The 24,284-nt window shown below is 43.8% G+C and overlaps 1 protein-coding gene across 3 annotated transcripts in view; it reads left to right on the top strand.

Moving 5' to 3' along the window:
- The window catches only part of nktr (natural killer cell triggering receptor), a 240,111-nt gene that overhangs the window by 201,598 nt on the left and 14,229 nt on the right, over nucleotides 1–24,284 (top strand). For all 3 annotated transcript variants that reach the window (XM_048548485.2, XM_048548474.2, XM_048548505.2), the window contains 3 exons: nucleotides 1,390–1,538; nucleotides 5,393–8,392; nucleotides 15,455–15,538. In XM_048548485.2, the coding sequence (XP_048404442.2) occupies nucleotides 1,390–1,538; nucleotides 5,393–8,392; nucleotides 15,455–15,538 (3,233 nt within the window). The remainder of the gene's footprint in view (nucleotides 1–1,389; nucleotides 1,539–5,392; nucleotides 8,393–15,454; nucleotides 15,539–24,284) is intronic.

The following is a 24,284-nucleotide window of genomic DNA, read 5'->3' as shown; positions in this document are numbered from 1 at the left end:
ATTTACTTCTCTCTGCCTGTGACTCTTTCCATCTCTGATGCTTAACTCCTTCAAAAATTGCTGCTGCTTAGTATTTGGGCCTAGAGTTCCACATCTAGGCTTATCTTTCAATAAAGAAAATTATAGAGTTTATTTTGTCTAAAGGCAGGCCCTTAACTTTTCAATTGTCTTTGACATTGGAGTTAAAACATCAGTATTTTCCCACTTCACTTTTACTGACCATTACTGTATTTCAACTTATATTTCATTATATAACATACCTTGTCCCTTGACTAGGCAGACTCCCAAACGGAAGCATGTATTATCATTCTTTTTCCTTTCAGAATATGTTGACTGAGACTGTTCACTCAAAGCATGTTTTGGTGCTAAGCTTGTATTCGGTAGGCATGTGTAGGTCTCATTAATAGATGACTGACTGTCCTTGTGGAGGAAGGAATGGGAAGGAAGAAACCGATTCTACTTTGGCTTGACATGCATTCAAGCTTACATGTATACTAATAGTGGATTGAGAATCTCCATGACGAATTGCACCTTCACTTTTCCAATAACTGAACATGATAGTTTCAGGGTAGCCTAGTTGAATTTGAGCTTATTACAGACACCCAGTAGAGTTGACCCATCACTGTAAGTGGGCAACCAGTCAGCTAATGCCAGGGAGCTTAGGGTCCTGGTAAACTGCAATATTTTAATCAGTTGTAGTTTGGCAATGTCATCATTGATTGTTCCAAGCCTGTACCTAATTTCTGTTGTTGTAGATAATTGTGACAAATCCCTGTAGCAGGAATCAGGTAGTTACTTAAGTAGAACGTTGATGCTTCTTTGTCAGTAATTTGTTAAATCGATAGGTGTGTTCCTCTGTCCAATACCCCATTTCACAAAAGCAACGTTGCCTGTGATGATCCATGCAACACCAAAGATCTGCCAGCTTAATGCACTATTCAGTGCCACCTCTCAACCTTTAGGTCAAGCATGTCTTTAAGTTGAGCTTCAGCTGCATTTACCTGTCCTCAGCTGGCCTGCTGATGCAGCATTTGTAGGGGGTTTGATCTGGAGATAGGAAGAAGGAGTCAAAGTTCTTGTGGTGTACTCCCTACCCCACGAAATGGAAAAGGTTGCCAATTCTCAACTGAGTTTGAATGGCACATTTAGTGTTTTTGAGTTATGAGGATTACCTGCTGGATGTGTGCTAGTTTGAAAGGAAAGAAATTAGGAAATGTACTCTGCTAGACCCTTCTGTTTCTGCACTGTGGACCCAGAGTGCAGAATGGGTGGAAGGTAGAGGAATGAAAGAGGAGAGAGAAATTAAATTCTGGTCGCATTAGTCCTTTCAAGCCAAGAGGTTGCAAAACTAATTTTTTTTGTACATTGTTATTCCTCTGTCTGGGTTAGCGCTATCGAACACCTTCAAAATCTAGATCACACTCAGAATCTGAACTGGATGAAGAAAGCAGTGAAACACCACCTCATTGGAAGGAAGAAATGCAGCGAGTCAGAACTTACCGAGCTGCCAGTTTGGAGAAATGGACTAAAGGAGACAAGTACGTGCTGTCAAAAGAATTGAATAAATGGCTTTGTATATAATCTAACATATCAAGTGCACTTGTGTTTATGAGGACCTAAACTTTGAAACAGTATTCATCAGTCATATTAATATACTACAGAGATTTTATCACTACTTGTTGCGTGTTTTGTAGTATTCTCCTTTATTTTGAGGCATGTCCTTCTGATTTTTGGCTTCATTACATTTTTACCTTCTAGATTGTTTAGAGAGCTGAATAGGCAAAACACTAAGGAAATTGTGTAGTATGGGAAATGAGCAGAAAAATGCATCAAGACAGTGAATTAACCATGAACCTGTTGAATAATGGAGCACACTTGAGGAGCCAAATATCTGATCCTATTTCTTATGTGTTTTTAAAGTCAAGGCCAAGTCACCACAGTCTCAGAGGACCATAAGACTGCTCTCTCATTAGGGAGAGATAGAACATAGAACATTACAGCACAGTGTAAGCCCTTTGGCCCTCGATGTTGTGCCGACCTGTCATACCGACCTCAAGCCCACCTAACCTATACTAGTCCATGTACGTCCATATGCTTGTCCAATGACGACTTAAATGTACCTAAAGTTGGCGAATCTACTACCGTTGCAGGCAAAGCGTTCCATTCCCTTACTACTCTCTGCGTAAAGAAACTACCTCTGACATCTGTCCTATATCTTTCACCCCTCAATTTAAAGCTGTGCCCCCTCATGCTCGCCGTCACCATCCTAGGAAAAAGGGTCTCCCTATCCACCCTATCTAACCCTCTGATTATTTTATATGTTTCAATTAAGTCACCTCTCAACCTTCTCTCTAACAGCCTCAAGTCCCTCAGCCTTTCCTCGTAAGATCTTCCCTCCATACCAGGCAACATCCTAGTAAATCTCCTCTGCACCCTTTCCAAAGCTTCCACATCCACCTTATAATCCGATGACCAGAACTGTACACAATACTCCAAGTGCGGCTGCACCAGAGTTTTGTACAGCTTCACCATAACCTCTTGGTTCCGGAACTCGATCCCTCTATTAATAAAAGCTAAAACACTGTATGCCTTCTTAACAGCCCTGTCAACCTGGGTGACAACTTTCAAGGATCTGTGTACATGGACACCGAGATCTCTCTGCTCATCTACACTACTAAGAATCTTACCATTAGCCCTGTACTTTGCCTTCCGGTTACTCCTACCAAAGTGCATCACCTCACACTTGTCTGCATTAAACTCCATTTGCCACCTCTCAGCCCAGCTCTGCAGCTTATCTATGTCTCTCTGCAACCTACAGCATCCTTCGTCACTATCCACAACTCCACCGACCTTAGTGTCGTCTGCAAATTCACTAACCCATCCTTCTACGCTCTCATCCAGGTCATTTATAAAAATGACAAACAGCAGTGGACCCAACACCGACCCTTACGGTACACCACTAGTACCTGGTCTCCAGGATGAACATTTCCCATCAATTACCACCCTCTGTCTTCTTTCAGCAAGCCAATTTCTGACCCAAACTGCTATATCTCCCACAATCCCATTCCTCCGCATTTTGTACAATAGCCTATTGTGGGGAACCTTATCGAACACCTTGCTGAAATCCATATACACCACATCAACCGGTTTACTCTCATCTACCTGTTTGGTCACCTTCTCAAAGAACTCAATAAGGTTTGTGAGGCACAACCTTCCCTTCACAAAACCGTGCTGACTATCCCTAATCAATTTATTCTTTTCTAGATGATTATAAATCCTATCCCTCATAACCTTTTCCAACACTTTGCCAACAACTGAGATAAGGCTCACTGGTCTATAATTACCAGGGTTGCCTCGACTCCCCTTCTTGAACAAGGGAACCACATTTGCTATCCTCCAGTCATCTGGCACTATTCCTGTAGACAATGACGAGTTAAAGATCAATGCCAAAGGCTCAGCAATCTCCTCCGTGGCTTCCCAGAGGATTCGAGGATAAATCCCATCCGGCCCAGGAGACTTATCTATCTTCACCTTCTGAAGGATTTCTGTTACCTCTTCCATGTGAACCTCAGTCACCTAGTCTAGTAGCCTGTATCTCAGTATTCTCCTCGACAACATTGTCGTTTTCTAGAGTGAATACTGTTGAAAAATATTCATTTAACGCTTCCCCTATCTCATCTGACTCCACACACAACTTACCACTACTATCCTTGATTGGGCCTGATCTTACTTTCGTCATTCTTTTACTCCTTAAATACCTATAGAAAGCCTTAGGGTTTACCCTGATCCTATCCGCCAACAACTTCCCATGTCTCCTCCTGGCTGTTCTGAGCTCTCTCTTTAGGTCTTTCCTGGCTACCTCGTAGCCCTCAAGTGCCCTAACTGAGCCTTCACATCTCATCCTAACATAAGCCTTCTTCTTCCTCTTGACCAGAGATTCTACCTCCTTCGTAAACCACAGCTCCCGCACTCTACAGCTTCCTCCCTGCCTGACAGGTACATATTTATCTAGGACATCCAGGAGCTTTTCCTTGAATAAGCTCCACGTTTCTAATGTGCCCCTCCCCTGCAGTTTCCTTCCCCATCCTATGCTCCCTAAATCTTGCCTAATCTCATTGTAATTGCCTTTCCCCCAGCTGTAACTCTTGCCCAGTGCTATACACCTATCCCTTTCCATCACTAAAGTAAACATAACAGAATTGTGATCGCTATCACCAAAGTGCTCACCGACTTCCAAATCTAACACCTGGCTGGGCTCATTACCCAATACCAAATCTAATGTGGCTTCGCCCCTTGTTGGCCTATCTACATACTGTGTCAGGGAGCCCTCCTGCACACTCTGGACAAAAACTGACCCATCTATAGTACTCGAACTATAGTGTTCCCAGTCAATATCTGGAAAGTTGAAGTCCCCCATGACAACTACCCTGTCTCTCTCACTCCTATCGAGAATCATCTTTGCTATCCTTTCCTCTACATCTCTGGAACTATTCGGAGGCCTATAGAAAACTCCCAACAGGGTGACCTCTCCTTTCCTGTTTCTAACCTCAGCCCATACTACCTCAGTTGACAAGTCCCCAAACATCCTTTCTGCAACTGTAATACTGTCCTTGACCAACAATGCCACACCTCCGCCCCTTTTACCATCTTCTCTGTTCTTACTGAAACATCTAAATCCCGGAACCTGCAACAACCATTCCTGTCCCTGCTCTATCCATGTCTCCGAAATGGCCACAACATTGAAGTCCCAGGTACTAACCCATGCTGCAAGTTCACCCACCTTATTCCGGATGCTCCTGACATTGAAGTAGACACACTTCACTCCAACTTCTTACTCGCCAGTGCCATCTTGCTTCCCTGAAACTTTATTTCGGACCACCCTACTCTCAACCTTTTCTATAGTCGAACTACAATTTTGGTGCCCATCCCCCTGCTGAATGCTGATGGCTAATGGTTTAACCTGAGGGTCACCACTCCCTCAGGTGAGGGAAGAGGCTGAGGAGGAGAATCCTTCATGACAGCCTCAGCCAGTGTGGGAATTGATGGTATGCTGTTGACATCACTCTGCCTGGCAAACCAGCTGACTAGCCAACAGAGTTCTTAAATTATCATTGTGCTAATTTTTAATTAAATCACAGTATATATTTATGAAATCTGCTTCTGACTTATGGACTCAATTTGTCAATATGTTGCCTGTGAAATCACACTGTAGAGACCAGGGGCACATTTTAAATGTTGAAACTTTTGGGTCTGTCATTCACTGGAACTTGTTTGGGGATATCACTTTGCTGAGTGAATGATGTTCTGTACTAAGAATTAATTAGAGTTGAAATTTTATCTTTATAGATCACTACTGTACCATCAATTCAGCTTTATTTTCCTCCATCTACAGATTAAAGCCAGAGTCGCGTAGGTGGAGCGACAGATCAGCTTCTCCGTGGTCACAGTCCTGGTCACATGATGGCTATTACTCAGACGATCACAGCCGGCGGAAATCTAGCCACTATAAGAGAACTAAAAAGGAACGAAGGAAAATCAAAGCAAAGAAAAAATCCAAGAAGCAGAAGCATTCGAGAAGACATAAAGTGCACAAACATAAAACAAAGGAGACCTCTATACCTCCAGAATCTTCACGTTCATTAAGCTGCAAAACAAAGTCTTCTCTCGAGCATGAAAAGAAATCGCCGTCATCAGCCTCTTCAAGACATTCATCAGAGAGTGCATGGTCTGAGTCTTCCACTCATCAATCATCTTCGGCCAGTACAGTTTCTCGGTCCTATTCAAGATCAAAGTCTCGGTCTCGATCCAAAGGAAGGTCCCGGTCCAGGTCTAGATCCAGGTCCAGGACCAGGTCAAGATCCAGGTCCAGGACCAGATCTAGGTCCAGATCTAGGTCCAGGTGTAGGTCTCGATCCAGGTCCAGATCCAGATGTAGTTCAAGCTCCATATCATCAAGAAGTAGATCCACATCTAGATCAAGTTCAAAATCCAGACGTGCCAGAAGGAGAAGTACACGAACGCACTTCGAAAATGTAAACCAAACAAAACTTGATACTTCAAGAGTTGCTGCCAAGGAAAATGAGAAAACTGTAACACTCACTGCACCAGTTGAAGCTGTTCCTGCAGTTCCTTTAAGTGAGAGTCCTCCACCATCACGGTGGAGACCAGGCCAGAAACCTTGGAAGCCTTCCTACGTGCGGATCCAGGAAGCCCAGGCAAAACTAAGTGAAACAACACCTACGTTGAGCAGTAGAGATTCAAAATGTTCAAGAGAGGATGACCTGTCTCCATCTTTACGGAAACAACGTAGAAATTCAGATTCTAGGCGTCATTATAACACTGACCGTGAGAGCGATCGAAGTTCAACCTCAGACTATCAGAAGAGTTCACGGAGCAGAGGATTCAGTTCCAGGTCAAGGAGTCGGTCATATTCCAGGTCAAGGAGCCGGTCTAGTTCAAGATCACGGTCTCCGACTAAATCCCCTTACCATGAATCCTCTTATTCCAAATCATCCAGTCAGTCATACCAGTCTATAGAACTGTGTGTACCTAGCTGCGATGAGAAATTTGACAAAATTCAAAAGAAAAATTCTGTTTCTAATAAACATGGTAAAGATCAGCAGGCAATCTCTACTGCCAATCATGCTAACAAGGAGCGTGAAACTGGAAAGAAATATGAAAAGGAGCACAGTGTGTCGTCTTCGCACTGTTCCAGCGAGATTGAGTCTGTTAAGTATGAGAGGGGAAAGGAAAAAGCTGAGTCCAAGAGACATAATGTTTCAAGCTCTCAGACAGAATCTCTCAAAAAAAGCCATAGTAGCAAAAAGACAGAGGGAAAATGTGAACGCTCCAGCAAAATTTCCACCAAGGATCATGCCACTGTGAAGTATGGCTCATCCAATGATCGGTTGCAACGGCCAAAGAAGAAATCTTCAAGAACCAAATCCTCTGAAAGGAAACCTGCTGCAGGCCCTTACAGCAAAGATGCGGAAACTACAAAGAAAGTTCACAAAAAGCCAAAGTTGAAATCCGAGACTGAGTCTGAAACTGAACAGAGTAAAAGCAGTAAGGTGCAGTCTGGGACCACCTCAGAAGAGGGAGAAGTGGTACAGAAATATGATGGTGGTGAGACAGAAGGGAAAGTGTCAAACAGAAGAGTGAATTCAAGATCTGAGGTGTGCAGTGCCAAATCTTCTGTGTCGTCCAGCTCGGAAGGGAGCAGCAGACAGCCATCAGCCAGAAGGTCCTCTGTTGCAAGTAGTTCTTCAGGTTCGGCAAGAGAAAATGAAAAGAGGCAAAAGAAGAAAGTGAAACACAAACTTAAGAGTAAGAAAAAGTCAAAATCAAAGAGTACCAAATTCAAAAAGAAAAGCGAGAAGAAAAGGGTTAAAAAGGTTCCAAAAACGAAGGAGAAATTCCACTGGCAGCCACCTCTGGAGTTTGGAGAAGAGGAGGAAGAAGAGACAAAAACTGATGGACCTGGCATAAATGATGTTAAATCTAAGGTAAGGAACACACTGTCCAGTGGGGGAAGGCATGATGCTGATAACAATGTATCAAACTGTGCTGTGGCAATAAAAGTCAGCCATGCAGTCAAAGAGAATGCAGAACTGCGTGAATCACCAAGTGCCTCAGGACTCAAACAGGAAGTGGAATCGCCATCGAAACAGAGGAAAGGTGATTCAGCAAAGGCTGAAACCGCAGCAGCAAAACCAGGAGCAGCGGAAAAAGCCAAGCCCCCAAGCCAAAGTGTAAAGAGCACCACCCCAGAGAAATGTACTTCTGCCTCTGCAGCACGGAAAAGCAGTGAGAAAGAAGGGTCATCTTCTGAAGCTGGATGTTCCAAAGGAGTGAAGAGTGCGGGAATCAAATCAGAAAATGACACCTCAGCAGAGAAAGCTGGACAGAATAAGAAAGAAACAAATGGCGCTGAGGCAGTCCAATCATCCGACATCAATGGGAGTGCAATGGAAAATAACGTGAGGGCAGAAAATGAGCTAACTGACAGTAACAAATGGAAACCTTTAAAAGTATTACCAAGTGTGCAATCAGCCAGCCTTTCAGTTAATCCAGAGGTGAAAGTAGAGGCTACTGAATCTGATGGCAAACCCCAAGGACTAAAAATAGAAATTAAAAGCAAAAATAAAGTCAAACCAGGCTCTCTTTTTGATGAAGTTCGGCGAACAGCAAGGTTGAACCAAAGGCAGAGAAACCAAGAAACTTCGAGTGAAGAAGACTCACCATCCAGAGATAGCAATAGCAGGTCTCGAAGTCAGAGTAGCTCACGTGGCCATTATAGATCCAGTTCAAGAGACAGAACACATTCCCGAACAAGATCACGGTCAACCAGTCGATCAAGGAGTCGGTCAAGAAGTTACAGCTCTTCTTACAGGTGTGTACAATCTGTGCCGAAATCCAGTCAAAGATCGTCACTTCTTAAAATGTTTTTAACTTGCAGGAAATCAATTATTGCTTGTTAGTATGGAAGTTAAATGTTGTTAAAAAGAGGGACTTCTTATCAAAGCTTTGCATCTTGCTTTCATCAGGACAAATGCAAGAATGCCAAATTCTAAATGAACTTGTCAGTCTCTACTACATGAAAAAAAACTGACCTCTCAAATGTTCATCCTGATCTTTCTCTGCACTTTCTCTTTGGCTATAATACTGTATACCACACTTTGTTTTGCTGCCCTGATGCACTTTATAGAGTTCAATGTGCCTGGGTAGCATGCAAAACAACACTTTTCACTGTATCTCAATAAATGTGATAATAATAGATTGATCAATCAATCCCAAAAGGCGCTTATCGGTTGTTAGTCAACCCTGATTAGCAAAGACATTGCCATGGAGAAAGCAAAGGAGAAGGGCGGCATGGTAGCTCAGTGGTTAGCACTGCAGCCTCACAGCACCAGGGACCTGAGTACGATTTCCAGCCTCAGGCGACTGTGTGGAGTTTGCACATTCTCCCTGTGTCTGTGTAGGTTTCCTCCGGGTGCTCCGGTTTCCTCCCACAGTCCAAAGATATGCCGATTCGGTGGATTGGCCATGCTAAATTGCCCGTGGTGTTGTTAAGGGGTGTGTGGATGATAGGGGAATGGGTCTGGGTGGGATGCTTCAAGGGGCGGTGTGGACTTGTTGGGCTGAAGGGCCTGTTTCTACACTGTAGGGAATCTAATCTAATCTAAAGTATAGACCTCAAAGCTCCTGCGTAATTCAAGAAAAGCACAGAGCTTGTAACAAATTCCTACCACACAATCACATAAGATGGTATATGAATTTTAGAATTGGTGCTAGGTATGGAGGCCATACTTCCCAGCAACTACCTGAGCAAATCAAACAGCATAATCTTTATCAATAGACAGAGTATAGTCCACACTCAACTAGCTCATGTTTGTAACAGATGAAGCAAAACATCTGATGTTCAATGGAATTCCATGATTGAACAACACTTGCTGAACAATCCTGTTCACACAAATAACTAGACTAGCCAGAAACTTAAAATAATCAGTCAAGCTCCTAACATTTACATTTTCTGGAAGCAACATATAGTGACATGTGGGGATCTGTTCTAGAACAGTTAAAGGCCCTTCAGCCCACGATGTTGTGCCGACCTATTATTCTACTAAGATCAATCTACCCTGCATATTCTACATTTTACTATCCTCTGTGTGCTTATCCAAGAGTTACTTAAAAGTCTCTGAAGTTCTCTGCAAACAAATGGGACATGTTCAAGCACCTTCTCTGCTCCCTGGTGATCTTTACCGCAAAGAAATACACAGGTGTCATAACTTAATTTTATTCATTCGTGGGACATCGGCATCACTGGCAGTGTCAGTATTTAATGCCCATTCTGAGTTTTTCATGAGAAGATGTTGGTGAACTGCCTTCTTGAAGTGCCACAGTCCACTTGGTGTAGATAGACATGCAGTGTTTCAGTCCTCTTGAGACTTCGAGTTTGATACAACTTGCTGGGCCATTTTAGAGGGCAGTTAAGTTTTAATCACATTGCTGTGTATCTGAAGTCACATGTCGACCCGCCAGGTAAGGACAGCAGATTTCCAATCATAACAGATGTTAGTGAACCGTGTGTTTTTGCAACAATCGCAGTTGTTTCATGGATTGTATTTCCAGATTTTTAAATCTGGGATTTAGGTCAGCACCTGGGATCCCAGAACATTGCATGGATTTCTGCATTACAAAACCAGTCAATAGGTCATAGTTTTCCTCAACTTACAATGAGAAGTTAAGATCTTTTGGAAAGATGTGACAAATTTCTGTACTAACAGAAGTTTTTTGAACTTTCTGCTCATTTTATTGAGCCTCTTCTTAATTTTGAGTACTTATTGTGAAAATATTCCCCATTGCAATAAAAATAAACTCAATTTCTCCACTTAACTGATTTAACCCCAGTTCTTGATTTTGCTGATATCTTTGCCAGACCATACAAATTGATCGGTCACAGGGTGTCTGCAGGAAGTTGGTATTCATCCAGGGGCAACAGCGGGGAGGCAATCGCATAGTGGTATTATCACTGGACTTTAATCCAGCAAACACAAGCAGTGTTCTGGGATTCAGTTCTCCCCTGGGAAAAGGGGAAATTTAAATTCAATAAAATTCTGGAATTAAGTGTCTAATGATGACCATGAAACCATTGCCAATTGTCAGGAAAGGCCCATATTGTTTACTAATGTCCTTTAGGGAAGGGAGCTGCCATTGTTACATGGTCTGGCCGACATGTGGCTCCACATCCACAGCAATGTGATTGATCCATAACTGAGCAATTACAGATGGGCAATAATTGAAAGCTGAGCTGGGGATGTCCATATCCCAAGAATGAATAAAAAAAAGTCCAAAGTGCTGACGTCATTTTCTGAATCTCCCTGCCATTAAATTTTGCCGAATAAACATGTGAATACTGTGATTCTACACCATTAGATAAAAGTTAGTCAATCCTATGGCTATGGATGAGTACTGTACCTATGATTAGTTTGAGTACCTGCACCACAACTGTAAATTACTAAAATGAAGAAATAGAAGGTTGGAAATACACAGCAAGTTAACTAGCACCCACAAGATACAGAGTTTAATATTTTGAATGGTGACTGTTTTATGTAGCCTTATTTACATCTTGACACTCCATGACCCCAGTTTGCATCCGATAATACTGATTAGTATGTTATGCATTCCCAGTGCACCCACTGAGTCTTTATCTCTGTAAGAAATCTAACATTAGTCTTCCCAACTGCCCAGTTGTTTGGATGCAAGGTCTTTGGCCTGAAACATTAATACATTTTCTAGCTCCACAGATGCTGCCAGACCTGCCGAGTATTTCTGAGCATTTGCTGGCTGATGTGTGCCATTCATCCCGACAGTTTTATCTTTGGAAGCTGAATCCAATTTGCTGCCACGCATTTTTGGTGTGACCATCCTACATTTAGCACCATCTAATTTTGGGCTCCCCACAAATGAAAACTGTTTCTCTAGCTCTGTACTGTCAAATTTTTGATTTATGTTAAAGACATAATTAAATAAGCTCATTTGTTGGCCTTTACTTTTGGCTCCAGCCAATTCAGCCTTTTCTGATAAGTTTTGTTCTCTGTTTTGAAATCATCTAGTAAATCCATTTCTTTTTGCACAGCCACCGGTCTCTAGTACTATTGCCAGAAAGTTGTCAGGGCCAATGCTTCAGAGATGGTAGGAACTGCAGATGCTGCTGAGATAACAAGGTGTAGGGCTGGATGAAGAAAGCAGGCCAAGCAGCATCAGAAAAGCAGCAAGGCTGATGTTTCGGGCCTAGACCCTTCTTCAGAAATGGTGGGGGGGTGGAGAAGGGGGTTCTGAAATAAATAGGGAGAGAGTGGGAGGCAGATAGAAGATGGATAGAGGAGGAGGTAGGTGGAGAGGAGACAGACAGGTCAAAAAGGTGGGGATGGAGCCAGTAAAGGTGAGTGTAGGTGGGGAGTTAGGGAGGGTATAGGTCAGTTCAGGGAGGACAGACAGGTCAAGGGGACGGGATGAGGTTAGTAGATAGGAGATGGGGGTGGGGCTTGAGGTGGGAGGAGGGGATAGGTAGGAGGAAGGACTGGCTAGGGAGGCGAGGATGAGCTGGACTGGTTTTGTGATACTGTAGGGGGAGGGGAGATTTTGAAACTTGTGAAGTCCAGCATTGGGCTGCAGGGTTCCTAAGTGGAATATGAGTTGCTGTCCCTGCAACCTTTGGGTGGCAGCGTTGTGGCACTGCAGGAGGCCCAGGATGGAAATGTCATCTGAGGAATGCGAGTGGGAGTTGAAATGGTTTGTGACTGGGAGGTGCAGTTGTTTAGTGCAAACCAAGCGTAGTTGATCTGCAAAGCGCTCCCCAAGCCTCTGCTACCTAGAATACACCTCCTCCCACCCACCCTCCTGCAAAAATTCCATCCCCTATTCCCAATTCCTCCGCCTCCGCCGCATCTGCTCCCACAATAAGACATTCCACTCCTGCACATCCCAGATGTCCAAGTTCTTTAAGGACCGCAACTTTCCCCCCACAGTGATCGAGAACGCCCTTGACCGCGTCTCCCGTATTTCCCGCAACACATCCCTCACACCCCGCCCCCGCCATAACCGCCCTAAGAGGATCCCCCTCGTTCTCACACACCACCCTACCAACCTCCGGATACAACGCATCATCCTCCGACACCTCCGCCATTTACAATCCGACCCCACCACCCAAGACATTTTTCCATCCCCTCCCATGTCTGCTTTCCGGAGAGACCACTCTCTCCGTGACTCCCTTGTTCGCTCCACACTGCCCTCCAACCCCACCACACCCGGCACCTTCCCCTGCAACCGCAGAAAATGCTACACTTGTCCCCACACCTCCTCCCTCACCCCTATCCCAGGCCCCAAGATGACATTCCACATTAAGCAGAGGTTCACCTGCACATCTGCCAATGTGGTATACTGCATCCACTGTACCCGGTGCGGCTTCCTCTACATTGGGGAAACCAAGCGGAGGCTTGGGGACCGCTTTGCAGAACACCTCCGCTCAGTTCGCAACAAACAACTGCACCTCCCAGTCGCAAACCATTTCCACTCCCCCTCCCATTCTCTAGATGACATGTCCATCATGGGCCTCCTGCACTGCCACAATGATGCCACCCGAAGGTTGCAGGAACAGCAACTCATATTCCGCCTGGGAACCCTGCAGCCCAATGGTATCAATGTGGACTTCACCAGTTTCAAAATCTCCCCTTCCCCTACTGCATCCCTCAACCAGCCCAGTTCGTCCCCTCCCCCCACTGCACCACACAACCAGCCCAGCTCTTCCCCCCCACCCATTGCATCCCAAAACCAGTCCAGCCTGTCCCCACCTCCCTAACCGGTTCTTCCTCTCACCCATCCCTTCCTCCCACCCCAAGCCGCACCCCCATCTACCTACTAACCTCATCCCACCTCCTTGACCTGTCCATCTTCCCTGGACTGACCTATCCCCTCCCTACCTCCCCACCTATACTCTCTCCACCTATCTTCTTTACTCTCCATCTTCGGTCCACCTCCCCCTCTCTCCCTATTTATTCCAGTTCCCTCTCCCCATCCCCCTCTCTGATGAAGGGTCTAGGCCCGAAACGTCAGCTTTTGTGCTCCTGAGATGCTGCTTGGCCTGCTGTGTTCATCCAGCTCCACACTTTGTTATCTCGGATTCTCCAGCATCTGCAGTTCTCATTATCTCTGCTAATGCTTGTTGTGTCCACTGTCCCTCAGCTGTTTCTTGATTGCATAAGGAGTGAATCAAGTTGGCTGAAGACTAGCTCTCGTGATACTGGGGACTTGCAGAGGAGGCCGAGATAGATTGTCCACTTGCATTCAGTTTCAGCCAGAAATATCAAATGTTTCAACCTTGTGGCAGAACTGCAGAGCTTCATTCTGATTTATTGGTTGTGCAGTTGTTTTCTCTGCCTATCGCATGCTGCTTATGCTGTTTGGGACAGAGAAACTAGGATCAGAAATAGGCAATTTAACCTTGTGAGTCTCTCCACTATTCAATATGATCATCGCTGATCCTTGATCTTAATGCCGTGTTCTCACTTGCTCCCACTTCCCCTTGATGCCTTTAAGGTTCAAAATGTATCTCTCTCTTTCTTGAATCTATTTAGTGACATGACCTCCACAGCTTCCCGTGGTAGAGTATTTCATGGGATCACGCCCCTTTGAGTGAAAAAGATTTTCTTCTTCTCAGTCCTAAATGGTCTACCCAGTGTCCTTAGCTTTGATTCTCCTGGTTCTGGCATCCCCAACCTAGGGATACCACCTCCATACATCTCATCTGTCCAGGCCATTAGAAATTTTATACACTTCATTTGAACCTACTCTCATTCTTTGAAATTCTAGCTGAACCAATTTCTGCAGTGCATATCACATGGAAGCAGTCCCATGGCGTGGCTTCACCAGCTTGACACCATATGCCTTGTGCTACTCCTGACATGCCCCTCTCCACCCTACATTGAACCAGAATTGTTTCCCCAACTTCATGGTTATGATATTGTGGGGAATATGCTGGGCCCTGAGATTACAGCTTTTAGTTGACCACAATTCTGCTACTGATGGCCCACAGTGCGTCATGAGTGCTGGTTTTGAGTTGGCAGATCTGTTTGAATTTGAGACTACATAGCACGGTGGTAGCACCACACAGCATGATGGAGTCTATCCTCAGTTCGAAGACAGGATTTCATCTCCACATTGACAGTGGATGGTTATTTTTCTGGGAGAGGTGCTGGCAGTTTCACTAGTTATCCAGAACCCTAGGTTAATGTCCTGGAGCCAAGGGTTTCTATCCCACCATAGTAGATGCTAACATTTGAATTCAGTGAAATTTTAATCTAGAACTAAAATGCTGGCCTGTTGGAGTCACATTAAGCCAGTCCACACGTAGTAAGAACTGCCGATGCTGGAGTCAGAGATAACACAACGAGGAGCTGGAGGAATACAGCAGGCTAGGCAGCATCAGAGGAGCAGGAAAGCTGACGTTTCGGGTCGGGACCCTTTTTGAGAAAAAAGAAGAGCCCTGACCCGAAACATCAGCTTTCGTACTCCTCTGATGCTGCCTGGCTTGCTGTGTTCATCCAGCTCCTCGCTGTGTTAATTAAGCCAGACCAGATGATGATAGCAAGTTTCATGCTATGAAGGGCAGTGATGAACCAGGTGGATTTTCACAACAGCTGACAATGTTGCCATGATTGCCAATGAGCTATCCTTTTTTAAAAATTGAATTCAAATTTCATAGTCAGTTGTGGTAGGGCCTCGAACCTAGAGTATTAGCGTACATCTCCTGAATACTAGATGGCTAACATTACCATTATGTCATCACCCCCCCCACATATACAACCCTGATGGGAAAATTATAAACCCCAAAGTGGCAGGAAATGTTTTTTTACTTATTTGAAAGCCATTCATGCTACACTGTGATTAATTTCAGGTCACGCAGTTACAGCAGAAGTCGAAGTCGACGTAGACACAGCAGAGGCCACTCAAGTAACAGCAGCTCTTATAGAAGCTACAGGTAACCTCATAGCGTTTTAATTTGCACACTGTCATAAATACATTTGTGCACTTGTCAGAAATTAATAGTGATTTGAAAGTAGTATTTTAAATGCCTACGTTTTGAGTATAAATCTTGAAGAAATCATTCTAAATCTACAACGTCCTCGTCACATTGGAGCTAGAAAGCTGTTAAAAGTCCTGTTTCTAGCTCAGACAGGATGATCTTGGATTACAAAGGCTAGGGAGGAAATTTTTTTGTTCTGGCTATGGAGAACTGAGTTAGACCCTACCACTCGATGCAGATTCATCAGGACGGCACCAAGGCTTAGAGGATACATAAATTTGGCATCTATTCTTTCAGGTGTCAAAGATTGTTGCATTATCTGATTGAAGTGTTCAAAATGTCAAAAGGATTAATGGAACAGATAGACCCCTGGTAGAGGAATCAAAGATGGAAAGGCTGTTAGAGCCAGGGCAATTAGGAAGAATATTAGAATGTACTTTTCCATATGCAAAGGGTAGTAAAAATATAGAATCTTTCTCCCAATAGGTCATGGATGCTGGGACAATTAAAGTTTTCAAGATTGAGAGTGGTGAATTTTTGGTAGATAAGGCTATTGGGTATATGACACTCTGATGATTAAAAGGAGTTGAGGTTATAGAACAACCCTGATTCACATGAATGCTTCACCCATTTTGAGGTTCGGGTGATATAATCTGATTGAGCCTGTGGCATTACTTTCAGGTACCCCCGGCCAGGAGTACACTGGTTCAGCATAATGAAGAAGAAGAGTCCCATTTAGGCTCAAAAACAAAGTTGCTGGAAAAGCTCAGCAGGCCTGGCAGCATCTGTGAAGGAAGAAACAGAGTTAACGTTTCGGGTCCGATGACCCTTCCTCAGAACTGAGGGTGTCCCAAGCAGGTTCTTGGATAGGCACATGGATGATAGTGAAATGTAGGATATGCAGGGCAGTTTGATCTTGGAGTAGGATGGTAGGCCTGCACAACGTCCTGGGCCGAAAGCCCTGTACTGTGCTGTACTGTTCGATGTTCTAAATGGTCTTGTGGTTAAATTTTACAATGGATGCTAGTGTGTGTATCTACTCAAAAGGATCAGTGGCTAGAAAATGTTGTCAAGAATTGAGGTTAAGGACAGCCCACAGTCTGGAAGGTGTGCAGTTTAGGTAGATTGTCTGCGCTAAATTGCCCATAGTGTCCAGGTATGTCCAGGTTAGTTGCATTAGCCATGGGAAATGTGGGGTCAAGAGGATAGGGTAGGCGGCTGGATCTGGGTGGGATGCTGTTTTGAAGGTTGATGCTGACTAGATGGGCTGAATGGCCTCTTTCTGCAGTGTAGAGATTTTGGATATTAAAGGAATCAAGTGTGAGTAGTGCAGGTAAAAATAGTTGCATTAGAATATTAGCCATGTTCTTTTTGAATGGTGGTACAGGCTTGGGGCTAAATGGTCTACTCCTACTAATTCTTGTGTTCTCAAAAGATCTTCTTCATCAAACATGTCCAGTGATCAAGTGGAAAGAAGGTATAATAGATTTGTAATGGCAGCCTTTCCCCTTGTACTTAAATCTGTACTGTGACCTGTGCAACCAGAATATCAGCAGATTGCAGTACACTGTAGAAAAATGGGATTTAATTTTGCAGTTTTATATTGCCCTAGTTCTACCCCATCTACATTCATTTCTGGATGTCAGCCTACAGCATGGATATATTGGACTTTGAGATATGGAGAACGCGTTGATATCTGGGCTATAAGAATTAAATTGTGAGGCCAATTGTCTGAGTATTTCAACAATCTGACCCCTGCAAAGTCACTGACAAATCACCATTCATTTTTGCTAACTTAAGCTTATTAAAGGAAGCTCCTTTACTTTTCTCCACCACTCACTGGTGTTTTTATCAGGGTAACAGTTTCATTTAATAATGGCATTTAAGTACCACTTTAACAGCTCAAATACATGAAGTCATACACAGCACTCCATGACTAAACACATCCATGTCTGAGGGTTCATAAAATGTTTGCCTTTGTTTTATTAGTTGTGGGTGATGTTTGAAATTCAGTATCCAGATGTAACTCCTGTCCCATCTTCCCCCTCACCAGTCCAGATTTGACAGTGACCTTTACGCGAACTATAGTTTTTGATAAAAGACATGAATTTTTATTTTGAGTGTTTTCCCTTCTCTTCCTGACATGCAAACTCTGGAATGGGGTGCAATTCCAGAGGTGCCACTTGTTCTTTTCTACGCTTCAGTTTCATGTGCAAGTTTTGAGAATGATTATTAAAACCACATTTGATCTCAGAGGGCCACTCAACCATTCCTGCTTTTTTCCAAAGTCTGCTTTCCAGCATATGTCCTGATAGCAGAAGTCTTTGGTTGACTTTGGCCCGTTGCCCCTTCCCTACATCCAAGAATGTTGAGATCACATGTAGTAATTGCCATTTGCTGCCAAGGTTGAGATCAGCTCACTGAATATAGTCCAGAAATCAAAAGATTGTTAAAGTTTATACTATTCTTTTTATAACCATGATATTAAGCAGGCGTCTGGTGTATTAGTTATCATCTTATTTCAGTGTTATTAGATATTTATAAAGTGCTGTGCGCACATGTCCCTCCTGGATTGCTGGCTGCTATTTATTCACTGCTTTCATTATTTTAAAAAAGCTGCCATCAAATGCAAAGCATAGAAATGGTTCGCAATTGTCCCTTCGGAGCTGACTTCACCAAGTCATTTAATAATAGTTTGTTCAGTTAAGGGTTTGTACTAGAAATTATTTGCACTTACATGGGATCCTCATCACGAACAGTCACTTTTGGGACAGAGAGGAAAGTTGCATCAATATGTAAATTGGTTGTAGCTTTCCTATCTTCAGAAAATTGAGAGATGCTTTTAATAAGCTTTCATCACCAAAACAAAAATGAGGTGCTGCCTACAACCTGTAGGCATTCGTCTACATTGTGCAGTTTCACATTGCACTCACTGAATACCATCTTGAATATATGAAGCATGCAGATATAAACCCCTCTGTGCTATCAGTCAGTATATAGATCATGCTTTGATTTTCTCCTGTATATTTGATTGTTGCAATATGCTACTTAAGATATAAAGATTTTATTAATGGCGTCAAAACTGCTTCTTCAGTCATTAATTAGAAGTGGTCTTCATTTAGTGCAGTAGATTCCCTGCCCATTCAGAAATTTCTGGCTTGTGCAACAGTTTTGATCCATTCAGGTTGAACACATGCAGCAGTGCAGCACATTTCACAATCTGAGTGTCCCACAGCACTTTACAGCTCATTACTTTTGGGGTCTAGTCACTGTTTCAGTGTTAGAAGTATAACAGCCAATTTGCTCATAGCAAAGTTTCACTAGCTGCAATGCAGCAATGACCAGAGAGCCCTTTTTTATAAACGTGATGTTGGTTAAGAGATAAATATTGGGCGGGATGCCAAGGAGAACTCTCCAGCTTATTATTAAAACAGGGTCATGGGAACACTTAGAAATACTTGAGAGAGCCAATGAGGATTTAGTTTAACATCCCAATGGTCCAGTATGCCCTCAGTACTGAATTGGAGTATCAGTCTAAATTTAGTATTCAAGTTTCAGGACTGATTCTTGTACCCATAGTTCAGACTCAGAGATGAGTGTGCCACCATTTATTTAGATATCTACTATGTGTACTTAATCTGTTTCACAGCCATGGCTTGATTTTTCTCCTTCCGTCACTATCAGCAATGGTTATAGTTTCCTGAAATATTGCCTCAATTCAAGCAATTCTGTCTAATTCTGTGCAGTTAAGACATTTGGATTCCAATTCTAGCTGGCCATGAGGGAGAAAGTGGCAAATGTGGGGAGACAGGGATTACACATAGGTTTTCCTAGTTTATAGGCAGATGCACTACCTTCCAATAGGGATGATAATTTAGTGGAACAGGGCAATCGGGTATCAGTGGATTTTGTTACAAGCAATTCAGGTATTCTGACTGCAATTGGGAAATTGTGATTTCTGGCTGGAGAGCTCCCAGGCTTCCTCATGAAGTGAGGACAAGCATTCACACTCCTCATGGCCCAAGTAGAAACCTAAAGTTACCAAACTTACCTAATAGTTTGGTAACTTTTAGTTATCTCCTGACCCACTATCCAGCTCCTGGCAGGCTAGCCTGTGGAAGGCCACCAACTTCTTCCTATCTCAGGTTATATCCCTTTCTGGAAGAGACGAGGACCAGAGGACAGAGCCTCAAAATAAGGAGTCACTCATTTAAAACAGAGATGAGGAGGGATTTCTTCCCTGAGGGAGTGAAGCTGTGAAACCCTTTCCCACAGTGAGTTTTGAAGGCTGGATCATTAAGCATATTCAATGCTGAGATAGATTTTTAATGGATGAAAGGATTAGTTGAACCACATTGCCATTATGGAGGGAATTCCAGGATTTTTCCCCAACAGCAGTAAAGAAATGGCATGATATTTCTAAGTTGTGATGCTGAATGGCTTGGAGGGGATCTTGAAAGTGGTGGCATTCCCATGTATTTGTTGCCCTTATCCTTCTAGATGGAAGTGGTCGTGGGTTTGGAAGGTGCTGTCTGAGGATCTTTGGTGAATTTCTGCAGTGCATCTTTAGATAGTAATGATGTGGAGGTGCTGGTGTTGGACTGGGGTGAACTAAATCAGAAGTCACACAAGACCAGGTTACAGTCTGGCAGGTTTGTTTGAAATCACAGATTTTCGGAGCACAGCCCTTTCAGCAGGTCAAGTGTGTGAGAAGAGCACACAGGCTCAGGATTTATACACTGAGAGATCAAAAGATCAAAAAACTGGTGTGAGTGGAGTGTTGAATAATAAGTCTCTGCTGGTGAGCAAGAGTGTTAAACAGTGTGAGTAGTGTCACCAGCTGAATAACAGGCGAAGAGACGACCTACAATCTGATTAAATGAGCCGAGAGATAATCACAAAAAATTAAAAATAAGTTAGTGCTGGAGACAAACTAAATGACTGGAATAACATAGCATGTATAAGAGTCACATGTTGAGGGTCTAACTAAAGTAATAAATAATCCAAAACTATGCAAACTAATTAAGATAGAGAGATCATAACAATTTATCAAGGTCGCGCTGTCAAAACAGGACAGCTAGGAAGATTTTACGAATACAGAAGTGTGATGGGGTCACATGTAATGCAACATGAACCCAACATCATGGTTGAGGCCTTTTTCATGGGGACAGAACTTGGTTGTCAGTTCCTGCTCAACGATTCTGCATTGCGTTGTAACTTGAAGTCTGCCTTGGAGGACCCTTACCCAAAGTTCGGAAGCCGAATGCCCTTGACCGCTCAAGTGTTCCCCGACTGGGAGAAAACGTCCCTGTCTGGCAATTGTCATGCAGTGTCTATTCATCCATTGTCATAGCATCTGCATCGTCTCACCAATATGCCATGTCTTGGGGGCATCCTTGCCTATTGAGTATGAGAGAGTCAACGTTTGGCCGGATAGGAATGTTCCCTCACTGTCAGGGAACACTTCAGCGGTCAAGGACATTCAGCCTCTGATATTTGGGTAAGCAAGATACACGATAACACCGAATCGCCAAACAGAAACTGACAGCCAAGTTCCATACCCATGAAGACTGTCTCAATCATTACCTTGATTGATTTATTGTCATGTGTACTGAAGTACAGTGAAAAGGTCAATTTGTGAATGGTACAGGCAAATCACAGTAAGCAAAGGATGTACAGATCAAAAAAGACTTGGAGGCAAACATGTTTTAGCAAGAAGGGTGAGGGGTTTAGGCCAGAAACATCGAGTCTCTTACTCGTCTGATGCCACCTGACTTGCTGTTCCTCCAGCTTCACACTGTTTTATGGCATGCAGGTTACATTGCACAAGGCATGTGCTAGGCAAGATCAACGTCAGTTAGATCAGCATTATTCGAAACTAGAGAGTCCATTCATCAGTCTGACAACAGCCAGGAAGAAGCTGATCCGGAACCTGCTGGTACATTTGTTCAAGCTTCTGTATCTTCTCTCTGACAGAAGAGGCTGTAGGAGGTTGTTACTGAGTTGTGATGGGACTTTGATGATGTTGGCTACTTTTCCACAGCAGCGAGCCTTGTAAATGGAGCCCATGGATGGAAGGTTGGCTTCCATGATGGTCTGGGCTGTGCACACCACCTTCTGTAATTTCTTACGGTCCTGGGTAGAGCAGTTGCCATATCAGGCTGTTATGCACCCAGACAGTATACTTTCAATGGTGCTTCTGTAGAAGTTGGTGAGGGACCTTATGGACATGCCAAATTTCCTGACTGCCTGAGGAGGAAGAGGCGTTGTTTTACCTTCTTACTGTCACTCTTTGTGGGAAGCCCAGGACCAGGTTCATATTGCACTACGTGTGACCCTGCCACACTTCTGTATCTGTAAAACCTTCCTTACTGTCCAGTTTTGACAGAGTCACCTTGATAAATTGTTGTGATCTCGCTATCTTAATCAGTTTGTACAAGTCTGATTACTTATGACTTTGTTTAGACACTTGGCGTGCGACTCTTATACCTATCGTGTTATTCCAATCGTTTAGTTTGTCACCACAACCTTATTTTTAATTTTTTGCAATTATCTCTCTGCCTTATTTTATTAGATTATAGGTCATCCTTTCGCTGGTTATTCTGCTGTTGACACTTTACTCACACTGTCTAAAACTCTTGGTCACCAGCAGAGGCTTATTATTTGACTCTCCACTCACACCAGTTGTATGATCTTTTGATCTCTCTGCCTGTAAGTTCTGTGTCTGTGTGCTGTTCTCTCTCACTTTACCTGACGAAGGAGCTGCACTCTAAAAGCTTGTGATTTTGAATAACCCTGATGGGCTATAACGGCGTCGTGTGACTTTGTCTTTGTAGATGATGGACATTGCTGCCTCTTAGTGTCACTGGTGGAGGGCATGGATCTTTGCGATGTGGTGCCAGTTAAGTGGGCTGCTTTGTCCTGGATAGTATCAAGCCGCTTGAGTGTTGTTGGAGTTGCCCTCATCCAGCAAGTGGGGAGTGTTCCATTACACTACTGACTTGTGCCTTGTAGGTGGTGGAAGGCTTCGGAGTCAGGGGATGAATTAATCAACGTGGTATTTCTAGCCTCTAATCTGCTCTTGTAGCCATTGTGCTTGTGTTTTGAGTCTAGTTGAGTTTCTGGTGAATCCCAAGGATATTCATAGTGAGGGATTTGGCGATGGCAGCACCATTGAATGTCAAGGGGCGGTGTTAGATTGACTCTTACTGGTGATGGCCATAGTCTGGCATTTGTGTGGCATGAATGTGACTTGCCACTTGTCAACCCAAGTCTGGATATCATCCAGATCATGTTGCATTTGAACATGGACTGTTTCAGTGTCCGAGGGGTCGCAAATGGTACTGAACGATGTACAATTATCGGCAAACAATCCCACTTCTGACCTTATGATGGAGGGAAGATTACTGATGAAGCAGCAGAAGATGGTTGGGCCTAGGACTGTACCCTGAGGAATTCCCACAGAGATGTCCTGGAGCTGAGACGACTGACCTCCACCAACCATGGCTATCTTCCTATGCACTAGGTATAACTCCAACTAGAGGAGAGTTTGCCCCCAATTTCCATTGATTCCAGTTTTGCACAGGCTCCTTGATGCCACATTCAGTCGAATGCAGCCTTGATATCAAGGACTGACACTGTCACCTCACTTCTGAAATTCGCTCTTTTGTCCATGTTTGAACCAAGGCTGTAATGAGGCCAGGAACTGAGCGCCCTGGTGGAACCCAAACTAGGCATCACTGAGCAGGTTATTGCTGAGCAGGTACTGCTTGATAACACTGTTACTGACACCTCCTGTCACTTTTTAATGGGCTGCAGCAGTTCAAGAAGGCAACTCCCACCACCTTCTCAAAGCAACCAGGCACAGGAAATAAATGCTGTCCCAGCCAATGATGCCCACATCCCACAAATGAATAAAAAGTCTCAGCGAATCAAGAGTGATGGGGAAAAGCAGCAAAGTTGAGTTGACGAGTATTGCATCAGCCTTGATTTTATTGAATGGCAGAGCAGACCTAATGGGCGAAATGGCCTATTTCTGCTCCTGTTCTGTGGTCTGATGGGCGTCACTGCAGGTAGGTTTCCTGGGAGGTCTTGGTGCAAATGGGTTTTGTGGGGATCTCAGTTTGACTGGATTTGGTGATGTATTGATACAGACTGTAGAGGTAGGGCAGAGCAAGCTTTCAGCACTCAGCGGCAGTGCCCATCGTTTCAAACGCCATAAAAACATCATGGAAACAGACACTGAATGAAACTATCCATGTTACATTAATGCATATTATCTCATATGTTATTGTAGAGGAAGGCAATCAGGCTAGGGGCCAGATGGGATGCGTTTTTCAGAATGAAGTATCCTTCGGTGTTTAAAGCTTTGTTTTGGTGGAATTGTGTCTGGTTTGGTTTGTGCTGAGTGAGTGAATTAACATTAGGGCTGGCACAGTGGTTAGGGTTAGCATTATTACCTCTCAGCACCAGGCACCCGAGTTCACTTCTTGCCTTGGGTAACTCTGTATAGTTTGCATGTGCTCCCCATGTCTGCATAGGTTTCTACTGGGTGCTTCGGTTTCCTCCCACTGTCTAAAGATGTGCAGATTAGGTGGATTGGCCGTACTAAATTATCATAGTATCCAGGGATGTGCAAATTAGGTGGGTTAGCCACCTGGTTATGGAGACAGTGTACGTGGCTGGATCTGTATGGGACGCT

This window comes from Stegostoma tigrinum, chromosome 2 (assembly GCF_030684315.1).
Source record: "Stegostoma tigrinum isolate sSteTig4 chromosome 2, sSteTig4.hap1, whole genome shotgun sequence".
Lineage (NCBI taxonomy): Eukaryota > Metazoa > Chordata > Chondrichthyes > Orectolobiformes > Stegostomatidae > Stegostoma > Stegostoma tigrinum.
This window is presented reverse-complemented; position numbering and strand designations above follow the sequence as displayed.